This window comes from Aythya ferina (assembly GCF_964211825.1).
Source record: "Aythya ferina genome assembly, chromosome: 23".
NCBI lineage: Eukaryota > Metazoa > Chordata > Aves > Anseriformes > Anatidae > Aythya > Aythya ferina.
Window position 1 is genome coordinate 1,745,896 of NC_140321.1, and position 18,164 is coordinate 1,764,059.

An 18,164-nucleotide genomic window follows, 5' to 3' on the forward strand; every position below is an offset into this window, starting at 1 on the left:
AATGAGCTGTGTACGTGGTGGCTGCTTGGGGAGGAGGGGTGGGGGGTGGAAGGAGGTTGTTTTTATCCCTGCAGGAGCACTGTAGATGCTCACAGAGGCTTTGGGGTCCCACCAGCCCTGCTAAGCTGGTGCCAAAAAAGGAAAGCATGCTGGTTTAAAAAAAAAAAAAAAAAAAAGAGAGAGAGAGAGAAAGAAAGCACGCTCCTTAAATCTCAGCTTTAGTTGCTGTAGAGATAGAAAATAGTTTGAGGGACTTGCACTTTTTGATAGCTTGGTTTTTAAATATAGTTTAAAAAAAACTTGTCCAGATGGAAAGGAAGTTTTGGTGAGCAGTCTCTTGTTCCCAGCACCTCCATTCTCTGGGGACCCCATGTCCTGGGCAGGGCTGGGGCTGAGCACCCAGGCCAGTTCATGCCTGGACAGCGACTGTTGCTGCTCCCAAACCACCTCCACCTATTGGAGATGCAAAGAGCTGGATCTTGGTTTCTTCTAGCAGTTCATTTCAGGCTGGGATGCACCAGGCTGGGAGCAGAGTCCAACCCCAATGTTACTTCGGCACCTGGGGGTGGCTGTGTCCCTGGTGTGGTGGGATTCTGCTGTCAGCCCCACGCTGCTGTGGGGTTGGGGACCACTGGGGCAGGCCTGTGTTCAGCCCCTTCTCTTTTGGAAAGCCGTGACTAGAGGTGGCTCCGTGTGGGAGCTGCAGACCTAGTCCTGCACCTGCTGTCACCCCAGCGTCTCTGGACATCCACAAAGGGAACAGCGTGGGTGCATGGGACCAGGCACCACAGAAAAGCAGCTCACAAACACACAGCATCTTCATGGCCAGAGCAGTATCCCCTCGGAGCCCCTTCTGCTCAGCCCCAGGCCGTGCCAGTGGCCCCAGTGTCTCCCTTTGCCCTGCACCCTACAGCTGCGCGTCCCCACTGCTGCGGGCCTAGTCCTCAGGGCCGAAAAGCGAAGCCGGTGCCACTCAGCCATGCTCTACTCCTGCGCTGGCTCCTGCCAGGGAGGAATGAGCAGAGTCATGGGGCTGCTGAAACCTGACTCCGGCCCTGATGGCTGGCGGCAGCTGGAGGCCCAGCCACCTCCGCCACACCACAGGCTGGGTGTAGCAAGCAGGGCTGGGGCCTTGCTGCGGGTTTTGGGGGGCAGCACCCAGCTGGGGGCCTGGGGGTTGGTGGGGAGCAGCACCCGGTGTGTTGCTGCCTTGTGGGGCAGTATGTGGCTGAAAGAGCCAGAGCACAGGCATGATCTGTAACGTAGGCTTGTTCAAAGTGCTCCACAAAACCCAGTTTCCAGGGAAAATGAGGCTGGGTACACCAGCAAGCTGCTGTGTCCTCAGAGCCTCCAGGACAAGGGAAGGGTTGGTCCTGCTGCAACACCCACCAGTGTGTCCCTGGTGGGACCTGGGCTGATTGGAGCCAGATGCAGCCCTGCACCTGCTGGGCTGGTTGAAGGGAATGGAGAGAGCAGGTTTCCAGAGCTGCTCAACAGAGCCTGAAACGGGTCTAAGTTGGGAAAAATGCCAGTGTCATAGAGAGGAGAATCCAGCAGTGAGTTTCCTCTAACAGATCAATGTGAAAAGCAACAGCGGTGTCCTGCTGCTGTAGGCAGACCTGGTGGCAGAAATTTCCGTTTTGCTTGCTTCCATCAGGTCCTAGCTTTGGGCCTGGAGTGGCAAGCCTTTGGTACCTGAACTGGGCTGTGGTCAGCACCAGTCTGTGTTGGCAGAGGTGTGACTCAGGATATCCTTTGTCCTTTGCAAGGACAACAATTCTCCCCATATTGAAACGGGTTCAAAACTGAAAATTGGAGCTCTTGATTTCTAAAGGCTGCCCCTTTTCAGCAGCCCAAGGCTGCCTGACAGGCAGCAAGTTGATCCCATCCCTATACCAGCTGCGTTTTGAAGCTGATTGCAGCCCTGGAGTGCAACCCTGTGGGGGGTAGGGGCTGCTTGGGCACAGTGATGGTGTGGGTCCCTGCCCTTTGGTTGCATCTCGGGGTGGGCACTGTGCCGCTGCAGGGATCACCAGCCCTTGACAGCAGGAAATCCATTTTGCATGCTAAGATTCAATTCAGCAGCACTAGTAAGGGAGCGTGGCAGTCCCTAAAATTCAGTTATCCACCACAGCTTGAAATCAATACCTCCCTTTGCCTTTGCATTTATTGCTGGGATTTATAATCAGTAAAAGAATGTGTCGATACTGGCTGTGCACCTAGCATAGCTTTTCCCACCAGAGCTATAAATGTCCACTTCTCATTAATTACAAAGGGCTAGAGGTTTTGGTCTCCCAGCTTTAAGCATGGTTTGAGGTTGGGGGTAGGAGTACTGACACTAATGCTCTTTCAGGGGCAGCTGTCCAGCAGTATTGTGCAAAGCATTGGTGCATGGAGGAGTTGATGCTCAGGGCTCTGCTTGTTGGTGGGATGCTTGTGTAGGGGAGGGTGTGCATCTCCACACCTCACCTTCCCCAAAATATTGGGGCGCTGCTACAGGCAACACTAGTCTTGAATTTCCCTATTTCAGTATGTTTTTTTTTTGTTGTTTTTTGTTTTGTTTTGTTTTGTTTTGTTTTGTTTTCTTTAAGCAAAACATCTTAACCTTTAGTTTTCAGATCATTTTTTTTTTCATCACTGCACTTCACTTTTTTTAACAATGGTGAAACCAGAACAAAAAACATTTCCCTCCACCTCCGACTCTGACACTGATATTTTTCAGAAAGCTAATTTTAGTCAACTTCAAGATTCTGGGTGAAACCCCATGAAACCAGCAAAATTTCCTGAAAATTCACCTCTGATGCAAGTTGGTTTTTGTGGGTGGAGCTGAGGCAAGATGCCACCAAGCAAGAACATCCCTGGTGCCCAGAAAGCCCTTGCTGGGTGCTACAGCCTCTGGGTGCTGTCACCCATCTGCTCTGCACCTTCTCTGCAATGCTTTTAGTTGCTCTGCTTCTCTGTGGAGCCACCTTATCACTTCCAAATGGCTCATCCTATTCTGGTTTGGAGGGTGGCCCTGTGCTAGTGCCACTATTGCTTTCTGGCTTGAGATAACCCTTAACTCCTTGCTGTTGGGCACAGAGCCACAGATCACTTGTGTGTCCTCATGGGGATGGGAGCTGTGGAATGGCCACTGGCCCATGGGACCGGGCTCCTCCGGCTCAGGACCCTCTTGCTCTGAGCCATGCAAGCTGCTTGCATATAAAAGCAAAAACAAAGGGGAAAGAGCAGGGGTGGTGCTACTGGTTCTGGAGGTGTCTGGTCTCATTGAACAACCCTGTCTTGTCTTAAGCTGCACATCGAATGAGCTGGCTGGTGCCAGGGATGCAGCTGCTCGGCTGGTGCAGTGCCCTGAGAAAAGTCCCATGAGATGGTGCCTCATGGTTGGGTCTGTGTGGAAGAAACGGAAAGGGTGCCTGCAGGCTGTGTGTGTCCATCTACGTGCAATCCATGCATCTTTTTTTATGATTACAACAGTTCTGGAGCTGCTGGCTGAAATAAAGCCACCTGCAGAAGCCCACTGAGGTCTTGCCACCATCCAGCTTCAGTAGCCAAGTCTCTAAATGCCCTCCACATAGCACCACCCAGCATCGACCCCTCAGCCCACCCTCTCCCCAGCAGGCCGAGCGCAGGTGACCTGCGAGCAGAATGAGAGCATGGCCGGCCTGCCGCACATCCCGGGCCCCGAGAACCTCCGCCCCTTCACCCCCGAGTCGCTGGCTGCCATCGAGCAGCGCATCGCCGAGGCAGAGGCGCTCAAGATAAAGCGGCAGCAGGTGGAGCTGCCCGAGGAAGAGGAGCTCAAGCCCAGCAGTGACCTGGAAGCTGGCAAGAACCTGCCCCTCATCTATGGTGACCCCCCCGTGGAGCTCATTGGGACACCCCTGGAGGACCTGGACCCTTTCTACAAGGATAAGAAGGTGAGGGACAGAGCTTAGCCCATGAGCTAAGCAAGACACCCTGCCCCCCCCCCCTCCCCCCCCCAAAAAAAAAATAAACGGACCTCCCCTTCTTTCACCTGTGCTTCTGCATATCTTCTGAGCCCACCTTGGAGAGCCACAGCCCCAAATTGCTCTGGTTGCTTCTCCTCTGAAGCAGAGCATCCTTTCCATTACAAATTCTCAAGCTTTTGGAGATTGAAAATATGCACAGAACCCTCACCTCTAATGGCACTGCATCCTCCATGGGGGTTTAGGGATGTGCAGCAGGATTAATGCATCACCTCTTTTTTCTCTGCAGACTTTCATAGTCCTCAACAAAGGGAAGTCCATCTTCCGCTTCTCGGCGACTCCTGCCCTCTACCTGCTGGGTCCTTTCCACCCCATCCGGAGAGGAGCCATCAAAGTGCTCATCCATTCATATCCTTGCTTCACTGTTGCCAGGGCAAATCCTGATGCAGGAAGGGCCAACAGTTCTGCGAGAGGGCTGAGAGAGGTGTTTTGTGATGCAGTTCTCATGGGCAGGTTCCCACCATGGCCAAGAGCCATCCCAGTGCTTTTGCCCCTTCCCAAGGAGTGGGTTTGGGATGCCCTCATGTCAGTCAGCACTCCGACACCAAGAGCTCAAAGCATCAATTTGATTGGAGCAGGGAAGATGTCTACATGGTGGGCTTCCTAGGAAGGAGTCCAAGTCTTCCAGGTCTGGAGAGACTTGGAAAGGAAGGAACATGTTTACAGGGCAGAGGATCGTGTCCCATGTGGGTGGCAGTTGAATTTGGGAGCTCAAGGCATTCTTTGGGAGAGGGGAGGCAGAGGAACCAGGACACTGGGATATGGGAAAGGAGGCAATATGGGCAGCAATTGGACTTCTGGAGTGGGACAAACAGGAAGGATCTCAGGAGCAGGAGGGGTCCTAGGGCAGGTGGGAAGCAGCCCCACTAGGAGCAGTGACTGTGGCAGAAGGATCTGAGAAGTTGTATCCTGGGGTGATGGAGAGGAGGGAACACCAAGGAGATGGGAAGGGGAGCAGAAAGCGAGGCCAGGGCCATGCATGGGAGCAGGGGACTGTGGAAAAGTGTGAGCATGGGACAGAGCTGCAGGAAGAGTGAGTCAGAGCTCGGGGACAAGGTGGGAGCCAGAACAAGAGGAGCAGGAGTACTTGCCTTCCTACCCCCATTAGTACCCATGCAAAGGAGGAATTAGGCAGCAGCCCCAGCGTTTCTCCTTGACCAGGTTTTAAATTATTCAGCATGTTCATCATGATCACAATTTTAACCAACTGCGTGTTTATGACATTGAGCAACCCACCGGCGTGGTCCAAGAATGTGGAGTAAGTCTCTGCGGGTCAGAGGGGGATCCAGGCAGCCTTCAGAGAAGCAGTGTCCTTGGGAGATGGTGGTGGCCCTCTCGATCTCCAAAGGGATGTCTGTGCTCTGCACCTTGCAAAGGGCAGGAGAGTTTCAGAGCTGCCCAAAATCTGGTGGGGGCCCCCTGACAGGAAACCGCTGTCAGTTGGGTTGGGCTGACCATGGTGGTGTGGGGAGGCTGAGCAGATCCACCAGGCCAAGGAGCATGGAATGCCAGGTGGGAAGGGGGAAATGCAGCATTTTTCTGCATGGACACGTTGTGGCAGGGTTTTGCAGAGAGTGCAGTGGTGGTGGGACGTGCACAGGGACCAGAGGTGATGCAGGGTAGTCACCCATGGGGGTGATGCCCAAAGGAGTCCTAGTTTGCCCTGTGAACTGAGGTTGTGGGAGAACCTCCCTCAGTGCTGAAGCATGTCAGGAACACAACAGCCCCTTGCCACACACTCCAGAACTTGCTTCCAAAAACTGTCCCACGGCACTGGGCAGAGGCAGGGCCCAGCAAAACCTCCTGGGGCCCAAACTTCCTCCAGAGCTGGCCCTTGGACCTGGATAAGCATCCCCTGGGTCACCATTCCCATTTCAGATACACCTTCACTGGAATTTACACCTTTGAGTCCCTCATCAAGATACTGTCGAGAGGCTTCTGCATTGATGACTTTACATTCCTGCGTGACCCATGGAATTGGCTGGACTTCATGGTCATCTCCATGGCGTGAGTGCGGTGGGATGGGGGCAGGAGACCTTAGGGGGGGCCCTGTGGAGAAGGGCTGGGAACTTGGGGGGTGGTCACCTGGACCAGCCCCTGATGCCTTCTCCTCTCGCATCTTGCAGCTACATCACTGAGTTTGTGGACCTGGGGAACATATCTGCTCTCAGGACCTTCCGCGTCCTCCGTGCCTTGAAAACCATCACAGTGATACCAGGTGGGACTTAAAGAATGGGTCTTCTCACCATGCTTTCTCCTTCCTTGAGGTCAGGGTTTTCAATGTTCAAAGCTCTAAAAAAAAAAAAAAAAAAAAAAAAGAGGGGAAAACATGATATTCAAAACTTTTAAATCTTTTTCAACCCAGTAATTAAGCATCTGGGCCAGGCCCAGCTGATTTGACACCTTTAATTTAGCTGCACTCACTCACTGTTTGACTAAATATTCTGTCAAGCCAGACATGATGTTTTTAGGGCTTCTCAGAGATGTTCCAAGTGCTAACATTGGGTTTATGGGCCTGATTAATGATCCTGATACAGTTTTCACAGAATCATCTAGGTTGGAAGAGACCTCCAAGATCACCTAGTCCAACCTCTGACCTAACACTAACAAGTCTCCTCCACTAAACCATATCACTAAGCTCTACATCTAAACGTCCTTTAAAGACCTCCAGGGATGGTGACTCCACCACTTCCCTGGGCAGCCCATTCCAATGCCTAACAACCCTTTCAGTAAAGAAGTTCTTCCTAACATCCAACATAAACCTCCCTTGGCAAAACTTTAGCCCATTCCCCCTCATCCTGTCAGCAGGCATGTGGGAGAATAGACGAATCCCCACCTCGCTACAGCATCCTTTAAGGTACCTATAGAGAGTGATAAGGTTGCCCCTGAGCCTCCTCTTCTCCAGGCTAAATAAACCCAGCTTCCTCAGCTGCTCCTCATAAGACTCCCTCACCAGACCCCTTGCCCTTCTCTGGACTCACTCGAGCACCTTGATGTCCTTCTTGGAGTGAGGGGCCCAAAACTGAACACAGGACTCGAGGTGCAGACTCACCAGAGCCAAGTACAGGGGGACAATCACTTCCCTAGCCCTGCTGGCCACAGTTTCCTATACAAGCCAGGATGCTCTTGGCCTTCTTGGCCACCTGAGCACACTGCTGGCTCATATTCAGCCGACTGTCAGACTTCAGCAGACTATACTCCCAGGTCCTTCTCTTCCAGGCAGCTTTCCAACCACTCATCTCCCAGCCTATAGCTCTGCTTGGGGTTGTTGTGCCCCAAGTGCAGGACCCAGCACTTGGCCTTGTTGAACTTCATACAGTTGGCCTCAGCCCATCAGTCCAGCCTATCCAGATTATCCTACCCTCAAGCAGATCGACACACGCACCTAACTTGGTGTCATCTGCAAACTTACTGAGGGTGCACTAGATCCTCTCATCCAGATCATCAATAAAGATATTAAAGAGAACTGGCTCTAGTACTGAGCCCTGAGGAACTCCACTAGTGATCAGCCTCCAACTGGATTTAACTCGATTCACCACAACCCTTTGGGCCTGGCTATCCAGCCAGTTTTTAACCCACAGAAACCAGTCCAAGCCATGAGTAGCCAGTTTCTTGAGTAGAATGCTGTGGAAACAGTATCAAAAGCCTTGCTGAAGTCAAGGTAGGCCACATCCACAACCTTTCCCTCATCCACTAAGCGTGTCACTTTGTTGTAGGAGATCAGGTTCATGAAGCAGGACCTGCCTTTCATAAACCCATGCTGACTGGGCCTGATTGCCTGCTTGCCCTGCAAGTGCCATGTGATGACACTCAAGACAATCTGCTCCATGAGCTTCCCTGGCACTGAAGTCAAACTAACAGGCCTATAGTTTCCCGGCTCTATCCTCTGGCCCTTCTTGTAAATGGGCATCAAGTTTGCTAGCCACCACTCGACTGGGACCTCCCCTGATAGCCAGGACTGCTGATAAATGATGGAAAGCGGCATGGGCAGCTCTACTGCCAATTCTCTCAGTACCCTTGGGTGGATCCCATCCAGCCCTATCAACTTGCGTACATCTAAGGGCTGTAGCAGGTCGCCAACCATTTCCTTGTGGATAGTGAGGGCCACATTCTGCTCCCCATCCCCTTCCACCAGCTCAGGGTACTGGATATCCAGAGAACAACCAGTATTGCCACTAAAGACTGAGGCAAAGAAGGCATTAAGCACCTCCGCCTTTTCCTCATCTCTTGTAACAAGGTTTCCCCCTGCATCCATTAAAGGATGGAGATTCTCCTTAGTCCTTCATTTTGCATTGATGTATTTGTAAAAAGATTTTTGGTTGTCTTTAACAGCAGTAGCCAGATTGAGCTCCAGATGAGCTTTGGCCTTTCTAATTTTGGCCCTACACATCCTTACTACATCCTTATAATCCATCTGAATGGCCTACCCTCTTTTCCAAAGATCATAAACCCTCTTTTTTTTCCTAAGCTCTATCCACAATTGTCTGTTCAGCCAGGCCAGTCTTCTTCCACGCCAGCTTGTCTTTGGGTACGTCAAGTCAGATTGCTCCTGAGCCATTAAGATTTCCTTCTTGAGGAGTGCCCAGCCTTCCTGGACTCCTCTGCCCTTCAGAACTGCTTCCCAAGGGACTCTGCCAACCAGTGTCCTGAACAGTTCAAAGTCTGCCCTCCAGAATTCCAAGACAGCAGTTTTACTGATCTTCCACTCTATCCAGAAACCTTCTAGACTGCTTCCTCTGAGCTGTAGTGCATTTCCAGGATATATCTGGGAAGTTGAAGTCGCCCAAGAGAACAAGTGCTGATGATTTCACAACTTCTGCTAGCTGCCTGTAGAACTTCTCATCCATCTCCTCATCCTGGTTTGGCGGTCTGTAGCAGACCCCCACCAGGATGCTTGCCTTGTTGGCCTTCCCACTGATCCTAACGCACAGGGACTCAACCTTATCATTCCCAGTCTCGAGTTTCACAGCATCAAAACTCTCTCTAATATAGAGAGCCACACCACCACCCCTTCCATGCTGCCTATCCCTTCTGAAGAGCTTATAGCCAGACATTGCAGCACTCCAGTTATGGGAGTGGTCCCACCACATTTCAGTGATGGCAACCAAGTCATAGCTTGCATGCTGCACAATGGCTTCCAGTACCTCTTGTTCGTTGCCCATGCTGCATGCATTACTGTAGATGTACTTCAGTTGGACCATTGCCTTCTCCCTGGCCCTGACATTGTTTCCCCTGGCACACCTCTAACAAGCCTTATTTCATCCCCATCCCCCTTCTTACCTAGTTCGTAAAGCCTAGTTTTGTCCCCACAGCTGGCTGCTCTTGTGCCAGGGTTGGGGTATTTAGTGGATTGTGGTGCAAGTGCTAAACAGTGAGCACTTTATATCAACCCAAATATCCAGCCCAGGGTATCAGGAGCTTGTTATCAAATAACTCTGGTATCTGTTTCCCACATCTGATACAATTTCAATGCCCCATGTCAGTACCAGCCAGTGGAAGCATACAGAAACCATAGGTCAGACCCCCAGAAGAAGTGTGAGATTGAGCTGTGAGTGATAATTTGTTGTCGTGGAAAAATCCTGCTTCATCTTTTGTTCCTGTAGCTTCCACATCTTTTGGGTTCTATTTGAAAGGTTTTATTTTGCCTCCATCAAACAGGCTAAAATCTGCCTTTAGGAAAATGTAAGCTTCTTTCTTGGTCCCAAGGCTCTTATTTCTGGAATGACATCCCCCCAAGAGGCTCTACAGAAATAGCAGTTTCAAAAATAAGCTGTTTTTGAATGGCTGTCCTAAGCATTTTCCCAACATAGACAAGCCTTTGGAGATCAGGGTTTTACCTAAATAGTTTGGGTAGGGGGGAACTGGCATGATGACAGGGCTAAGAACCCTGCATCTTTGGAGAACTGCCTCCATACACATTGCTCCGAGCTGCTTTAAGATCAATGTCAGGATGTCCTGGCGTCACCCATCATGCACACAGATAGGAACAACAATTCTTCATAAAAAGCCCAGTGAGGATCCACGGGCAAGCCTCCTCCCTGCTGCCATCTGCAAAGGAAGCAAGTTAATCCTAGTGCTTAATGCAAACTGTCATTTCCATCACCTCTGCTCGAATGTCTGAGGGTTTTTCTGCCTGGAATGGACCAGCTGGGCTCCTGGCCACAGCATACACAGGGGTTTTGGACCATGGAGTCTTTTGTACAGCCAGAACCAAGAGCGGTGCTGAGCATCTTCCAGCTGGGCTGGCGAACTGCTTCCCCGTGTGCCACAGCAAAGTGATCTGTCCTGGTGGTTTGGGGCAAAAATGGCAGGATTGAGGCATTTGGGAAAAGTGTACAGCCAAATGGGATGGGCTTTGAGTTGTGATGCTGAGATCAAAGCTAGTGCAGGGAGGCCTGGCCGCCCCCCTCCCACAGGGACAAATCCGGGGAAGGGTCGATGCTGCCCAGCCATGTGTGGGGACAGAGGGGTAGCCAGGATGCAGTGTGGGGCAGGGCAGTGGGTCTGGGTCCATGGGGTGAAACTGGTGATACTGCGTATCCCCACCAGATCCAGCCCCTCTGGGGAGCACCATAGCGTGATCTCCACCAGCCGCAAACCAGCAATTAGCTCAGCAGCAACGCCTCCCTCCTAGGGCTGAAGACGATCGTTGGGGCGCTCATCCAGTCAGTGAAGAAACTCTCGGATGTCATGATCCTCACTGTCTTCTGCCTGAGTGTCTTTGCCCTCATTGGCCTCCAGCTCTTCATGGGAAACCTCCGGCACAAGTGTGTGCGGTGGCCCCCCCTCAATGACACCTTGCTGGGGGACTTCGGGCTGGACAACGACACATTGGCCAATGCAACGCTCTACAGCAACTTCACCGACAGTATTGACAGCAACTTCACCAGCAACAGCACGTTTGATTTTGAGGCCTACATCAACGATGAAGGTAAATGCTTGCTGCTCTCCTTCTCCATCGAGCACATCACACTCCTTGCTCCTTGGTTTACCCCTCTCTTCCTCCATGTCCGACCAAGATAGTTTGTTCTGATGGGTCTTCCTGCTGAGGTGCTTCAACAGGGTTTGGGTTTTACAAGGAGATATGGATGGTGGTTGAGATGATGGATGTGCATACTCAGAGAATGGACAGATGGGCTTAAATCCTCCTTGTCAGGGAAAATGCAGTCCCCTTGGCATGCCAGACTCTTCCAGAAATGTTGCAGGCTAGGGAGGCAACTGGACAAAACGGCATCTCCATCTCTGCCCTGTGATAGCAAGGTCTCACTCTTCCTCATCAGGGTGAGCTCTGAGGGATGACTGCTCCGTCTGATCGCAGCAAGGGGATGCAACCCTCTAGGAGGAGATGGGACTTGGGGTGGACAACCAGAGGGATGCAGGAATGACATTTCCCATTTTCACTATTGCTTCAGAGCAGGGTCCTTCCCCAAGTACTCTGCCTCTGGCTAGCACGATGTGCAACACCGTGACAGCCAACAGGAGAGAAAGGAGGAGAGGTGGGATCAAGCACAGGTCCTTGGACAGGTCTTCATGTTTGCTACCTTACTACCACTTCTTAGAGATGAGTTTGGCCCAAAAAGTGTTATGAGTTTCTCTTGTTTTTTATAAAACACTCCATGAAAATGTAAAGATCTTGGAAAACCTATCAGAAAGGTTTTCATTTGCCTTTAGTTGTTGTTTTCCTATGGAATGGACTTTTGACTAATCGTGGCTTTATTTCTTTTTTTTTTCCTCCCAACTCCTTTTGGCTCCCAGACCCTGGGGAAAGCCCAGTCCCAAACAAAGGCTCTGACTTTGAACTTCTGACCAAACCTCACATTGTACAACCAAATTGAGCACTTGCCAGACCCAGTACCCCCCCTCCCCCCCCCAAAAAAAAAAAAAAAAAAAAAAAATCAGGAAGCAGCATCCAAAAGCAATACTGTGTTGGAAAACACTTGGAAAAATTCACGTGGGTTACAGAGTGAAAGCAGACTTGCCTAGAACAATCTGTGCCTTGGGGATGGTCTCTAACAGAGAGGTTTCACATCCCATTTTGGGCACTCAAAGCTCAGCAGAAGGTTGGGTTACGACACAGCTGAGCTGTTTTGACCAGCTGTGGAAGTAGCTCTGGCATTAATTACAGGAAGGCTTCTATGCAGGGGTGCAAATTCAATATATAGAATCTAATGAGCGCAGTGCAAATAGCAACAGCACCCTGCAGCTCTGCCTTCAGGTTAGCAGCTCCTGGGGCCAAGCCAAAAACACGTTGCCTGGAGCTTCATGAATGGGACGACACTTTCCACAGAGGTTAAATAAAAGCCAGGTTGCAAGAAGGCACGCACGGCCACGGGTGCTCCTAGGAAGCTCCAGAAATCCCAGTATAGGTCCCTGTTGCTGTGCTAGGTGGTGCTTGAAGCCATGGGTGGGTGTCTCGAGGGGCTCATCTCTGTGTCCCTGGGGGCAGGTGACTGGTGGTAGCACGTCTTGGCAGCTGCTGTGGTTGTGGGTCTGTGCCTGAACTTGAGGGATGAGCTTTAGGGAGTTCTGGTCTCATGGCTGTGAACAGGTGGAGTTTTCCACCAGGGAGGGGCTTGTTGGGATGGGAGCAGCAGGATGGGGAAATGGCAATGGGCCATTTCCCCAGGCTTTTTGGATCCCAGGCAAACGGTCTGCAGAGGTACCAGTGTTCACTCATCTGAGCCCTGTCACCTCCCAGTGCTTTCATCCATCCGTGTGAACACCTGTGCTGGTATCGTCCCTTTGACCATCTGCTAGTCCACCTTCCTGCGAGGCCTGGCCCTGCCACTTGGCTGTTTTCCAGAGCTCTTTGTGGGCTTGGAGCCATCCAGCTGGGCAGGTGAAACAATGCTGCGAGGTCTGAGCTGGCGCCAAGTAGTGCAGCACAGATAGCAAAGTCAGCAGGCAGGAGACAGCCCAGAGCCCAGTGCTGGGAGCTGGGATGGTTTCCCTGACAGTGAGGAGCTGCCAAGAACTTGAAAGTCAATGTTTGTGTTTCTTGTTGTTGTTGTTTTTTGTTTGTTTGTTTGTTTTCCTGTGTCCTGCTCTTTCCCTATCTGCGAAGCAAATTTCTACTTTCTGGAGGGAGCGCTCGATGCCCTGCTCTGCGGGAACAGCAGCGATGCTGGGTGAGTGCAGCTCATGCTGCTGGCCCCTCTGGCTCCCTGGGGGGGGGGTTCAAGGCAGCCTGCAGGACCACTGAACAGTCTGGGCATGTCAACAGCACCCTTGTGGGCATGTTTCTGATGCAGAAAACATAGCATGTTCCCACCTGCAGGCTGGAACAATCAGCTTGTTGGAACAGGCTGCCCAGAAAAGCAGTGTATGCCCTGTCACTGCAAGTGTTCAATGTTGGGTCAGTGGGGCTTTGATCAACATGATCCAGGGAAAAATGGCCCGTGGCAGACATCTAGACGGTCTTTAAGGGTCCCTTGGAACCCAAAACGCTCTGCAGGCTGAGGGTGCACATGGGGCTGTGGCAGGGCCTGATGCCGGCTGACCTTTGGCAGGAAGTGCCCTGAGGGATACGAGTGCATGAAGGCAGGGAGGAACCCCAACTATGGCTACACCAGCTACGACACCTTCAGCTGGGCTTTCCTGGCGCTGTTCCGCCTCATGACGCAGGACTTCTGGGAGAACCTCTTCCAGCTGGTAGGTGCTTGTGGGACCCCGGCACATGGCTTCAGTCACCCATCCCTCTGGGCACTGGTCTCAACTTTTATTTCATTTATTTATTTTGTATATTTATACCTTCCATGCAAATACTATCACTTCAGTGCTGCCCCTGGCCTAGGACAGGTAAAAAGTCACTTGGTTGGCTATTTATGGGATCGTTAGTTCAGGGAACTAATGAGGATCAGCACTAATGAGGAGTCTTGTCCAGCTCCCCACCCTCAGTGGTGCAGGATGCTCTCAAAGCCCAGCTATGCTTCAGGGGTGCTGTCAGCATATCAGGGAAATCAGGGATTTACAGGAGTATCTGGTACATCTCCAGCTTGAGATAGTTATCTTACCCTCTCTCTTAGGTTGGTTGTCCCCTGGACTGAGGTATCCTATAGGTAGAAGCTGCAGACACCATGAAATTCTCCTGGCCAAATGGATGCAGCCCCAGCTCCAGGACTGATTAGATAAGAAGGGCAAGCCAGTGCCTGTGTCCTCTGGAGGCGATGGCACCCAGATGCAGAATTAGAGAAGAACTTGTCCCAGGAATGAGACCTGAGCAGTCGGGCTCTGGGACATCAGCCCCTGTCCCAGGGTGCAGGTCTGTGAATGTCATCCCCATCTCTATGCACACCTGCCCCGGGCTACCGATGGGCACAGGGCAGTGTGGATGGCTTTGGCGAGACCTCCAGCCTTTCCACACCAATCCTAACCCAGTGCTGTAGACTGTAGGAAGGTCAGCTGGGCAGTGAGCAGCTCTCAGGGAAAATGGGAGCAAAATCTTACATCACTACCGTGAATGGGAGGGTGCCCAGAGCAAGGATTCTCATTCATTACTACCAAACGGAAACCATGCTGAGGAGGTGTGGCAGCCTGTTCCTCCCCTTCCCACAGACCCTGCGTGCAGCAGGGAAAACATACATGATCTTCTTCGTGGTGGTTATATTCCTGGGTTCCTTCTACCTAATCAACCTCATCCTGGCGGTGGTGGCCATGGCCTATGCGGAACAAAACGACGCCACAATGCTGGAGGCGCAGCAGAAGGAGGAGGAATTTCAGCAGCTCATGGAGCAGCTGAAGAAGCACCAGGAGGAGCAAGAGAAGCAGGTTGGTGGAAAGCATTGAGGCCACGATGAGGGACCTTAGGAATAAAGGGAGAAAAGGAGAGGCAGTGACAAGTGTGGTCATATTCCTATTTCCGTAAAATCTAAGAATAAGCCCCTCTTGCTCCCTACCAAGCAAAGGTGAGAACTGAGTACCTATTCTGGGGTCACCAGCTGAATCCAAAAGTTGACATATTCTCGGGGGGGCGGGGAGAGGGGGAGGGGTGCGGGGAGAGAAGGTGGTGGGAATAAAAGGCTGAAAATATTAAATTCCCATATCCACAGACCAACAAAAGGAGCACTGGGAGGCAGCAGAGAGGTGCAGCACAGGTCCAGCACAGCTTGAAAGGAAGAGGTGAGAAACGAGGCAGGAAGGACACCAGAGCTAATAATAGGTACTTCTGCAGCACATCAAGAGCAGGAAACCTAGCAGAGAGCCTGCAGGGGTAGGTTACAATCACAGCATGAAAGAACCACTCAAGAGAGATAGGGCAGTTGCAGCAAAGTTTGATAATTTTGACCAACACTGGAAACAGAAGAGAAGACCCAAGAGACCCTGAATCTTGCTCACAGAGGTTCTGGTGTCCTTACAGGAGCAGAGAGACAGTTTTGGGGGTCCAGCCTTGCAGCTGTGCCCCAACGTGTGCACATCTACAGCAGGGTATGCACTGGTATTCATTTCAGGTGGTATTATCAGGTGGTCTCTAGAGGTGCCTGGTGTCCATCCGTTTGCTCCATTGCAGTTCTGGGTGTTATCTTAGCCCCTTTCTGGTCCATGGGTTTCTCTTTTCAGCACAATACACCTACAAAAATGTGAGCAAGAGTTTCTCTGATGTTTGATACTGCTGCCCAGACATCTTTTATCTCTAGTCATCATTTTGGCATACATCAGCAGGAGACATGTCTGTAAATCTAATAATCAGTCTGGGCAAAAGACAGCTTCCTCACATGTAGAGAGAGATACAAAGCAGTGTTTTCCTCTCTCTAGAGCCTCTCTCTCTCTCTTTGCTTATCTGTGCTGAGCCACAGCATCCTCCAAGGAAGTGGCTTGCTCTTATCAGGCTGCTGCTGTTCACAGGATGGGGCTGAGCAAGCCCTGCCCCAGGGATGGGGACTCCAGGGCCGGGTGTGAAGCTGGTGCCCTGGCTAGTTCCCTGGACACATCAAGCAGCGAGTTGCCTGAAGGCTTTATTAAGGGATGATTCTCATTGATTGTCATCTAGAATAAAGGAGAAGATGGAGGGAACTGACTGAGAGGGAGGACAAAGTACCTATGAGAAATGGGTACTTGGATCCATTAACATCCAGTGACCAAGCATGGAAATCGCAATGTATTGCAGCCACAGGGAGCGAGAGAGGTTCCTGCTCTGCCATGACATGCTTAGTGCTACCAGTGGGCATTGCAAACTTCAAATATTAATATCACTGTCAGAGAAAACAGAATGAAACAACAGAATGTGCAAATGAAAAAATTGTAAACCAACTTCTGGAAAAACAGTTTTGAAATTCTGACCCAATCATTCACAATTTCAGTGCAAGTCCAAAAGTCTTGGACATCCCATTTCACCAAGACCCCAGAAGAGTTTGCTTCTCTTTCCATTTGAGATGAAAGCACATTTCAAAGATTAAAATTTCCCGCAAGACAGAAATTAGAGGTTTTGCATAGTTTCATCCTTATGAATTATTCACCCTGGCTTAGCGTGGTGGGGTATGCATTGAGAAGGAAAGGCTGGCAACATCAGGCACGTGCTGCTGAACTGTTGCCATTCCTCATCACTGCTTGTTAGGATGTGAGCTTGTCAGTGAGTTCATCTTTGCCCAGATCTTGCAGCAGCAGACTTTGGGGTCACAAAGTCCTTGCTCAGGACAGTTTTAGGACTCAATTCATCCCCCTCCGTAGTGTCATGCCCCACAGAGGTTTTGGGAAGCTGGTGGATGTGTGGGTGATGGAGATGTGGGTGGCTGCAGTTGCAGGACAGGCGATCCAGCAGCGGCTCCCTGCGCAGCAGCACGGCCGAGAAGAAGAGCGACTCAGACCTGAACAGTGACCAGGACAAGGCGAAGGACTGCAATGGGCGAGTGGTCCCCAAGGTGGTGCTGGAGCGGTCCGCCACGGTGATTGAAGTACGTGCTCCGTCCCAGCCTTCTCACCCCACAGAGTGCAGCACTGCTGCTGCAGTGCTGGGTGTCATGCCCCAACGCAACCCCAAAGCTCTCTTACAAGTGCCCACTTTATAGTGGGTCCTAGCAGCCGTTCTGCAGCCAAACTGCAGCTCCCACATTGCACCCCAAGGTCTGTCTAGACCATGCCCCCACGCCCTTTTTTTTTTTTTTTTTTTTTTTTTTTCATCTTCTCAATCTTTAAGTGCATTAAAAACACAGTCATCCCCTGTGGCCTCCTCTTCTAGTTCAACCCAGGCAATGAGACGGAGAAATCAGACTACAACCACCTCACTGTGGGCAACCAAGATGGTCCAGGCCTTGAGAAGAGAGTGGGGAGTGCCATCAGCGTCATCTCCAACGCCGTGGAAGGTACGTCCTCACCCGGGTGCAGACTCCGTGCACCAGCTGTTTGAGCCCGACCAGGGTGGGTGGGTGGGCAGGGAGTGCTCAGCGTGTGCCAGGGGCTGTCACACATCTCCAGCCCCATGCAAGGGGCAGCTCTGGGCCCAGGGTCTCCATGTGGGGTTGATATACAGCAGTGGTGTTCAAGCAAGGTACTTCATCCCATTTCACAAGGGTGCTGCCCAGAGGAAATTATACAATTTCTCATGCAAAAGAATGGGATTGCAGTTGATTACAGCAGTCTTTGGAGTAAATCAAGAACTGTTGAGCAGTTTCCCAAGAGCTCCTATCTTAATTTTAGCAAAAAGTGCCACAGGCTCAGCAGTACCAGGAGCCTGAGCCCTGCCCTCCTGGAGAGTCAGTGTGCCCAGGCACCTTCACTCAGCCCACAAATGCATCCTGTAGGTTGCCTAGGGCTGGATCCAGAACCTCAGCAGAGGTCTCTTCTGGTGGGTTCACACTTGGCCCACCATGGGGAGGGCAGGAGAAGCCCAGGCTGATTTCAGTTTTTCCTTCCTGCCCTCAGAGCTGGAGGAGGCTCACCAGAAGTGCCCACCTTGGTGGTACAAATTTGCTCACATGTTCCTGATCTGGGACTGCTGCCTTCCATGGCTGAAGCTGAAGGAGTTTGTCAAGCTGGTGGTGATGGACCCCTTTGTGGACCTGGGCATCACCATCTGCATCGTGCTCAACACGCTTTTCATGGCCATGGAGCACTACCCCATGACGGAGGAGTTTGAGAACGTGCTGACTGTGGGGAACCTGGTAGGCAGCTCCTGGTGCCCCGTCCTTCCCTGTTTAGAGCCATAGCAGCCAAAGCCTGGTG

General features: G+C 51.5%; 1 protein-coding gene across 3 annotated transcripts in view; it reads left to right on the forward strand.

Moving 5' to 3' along the window:
* The window catches only part of SCN4A (sodium voltage-gated channel alpha subunit 4), a 46,574-nt gene that overhangs the window by 7,968 nt on the left and 20,442 nt on the right, over window positions 1-18,164 (forward strand). Inside the window, exons 2-13 of one of the 3 annotated variants that reach the window (XM_084496732.1) lie at window positions 3,619-3,920; window positions 4,240-4,358; window positions 5,179-5,268; window positions 5,889-6,017; window positions 6,137-6,228; window positions 10,645-10,941; window positions 13,075-13,138; window positions 13,520-13,661; window positions 14,565-14,777; window positions 16,742-16,897; window positions 17,182-17,305; window positions 17,865-18,103. In XM_084496732.1, coding sequence (XP_084352858.1) covers window positions 3,657-3,920; window positions 4,240-4,358; window positions 5,179-5,268; window positions 5,889-6,017; window positions 6,137-6,228; window positions 10,645-10,941; window positions 13,075-13,138; window positions 13,520-13,661; window positions 14,565-14,777; window positions 16,742-16,897; window positions 17,182-17,305; window positions 17,865-18,103 — 1,929 coding nt within the window. In that variant the 5' untranslated portion in view covers window positions 3,619-3,656. Of the gene's footprint in view, window positions 1-3,477; window positions 3,921-4,239; window positions 4,359-5,178; window positions 5,269-5,888; window positions 6,018-6,136; window positions 6,229-10,644; window positions 10,942-13,074; window positions 13,139-13,519; window positions 13,662-14,564; window positions 14,778-16,741; window positions 16,898-17,181; window positions 17,306-17,864; window positions 18,104-18,164 lie in introns of all 3 variants that reach the window. The other 2 variants (XM_084496730.1, XM_084496731.1) reach the window with 2 other exon arrangements.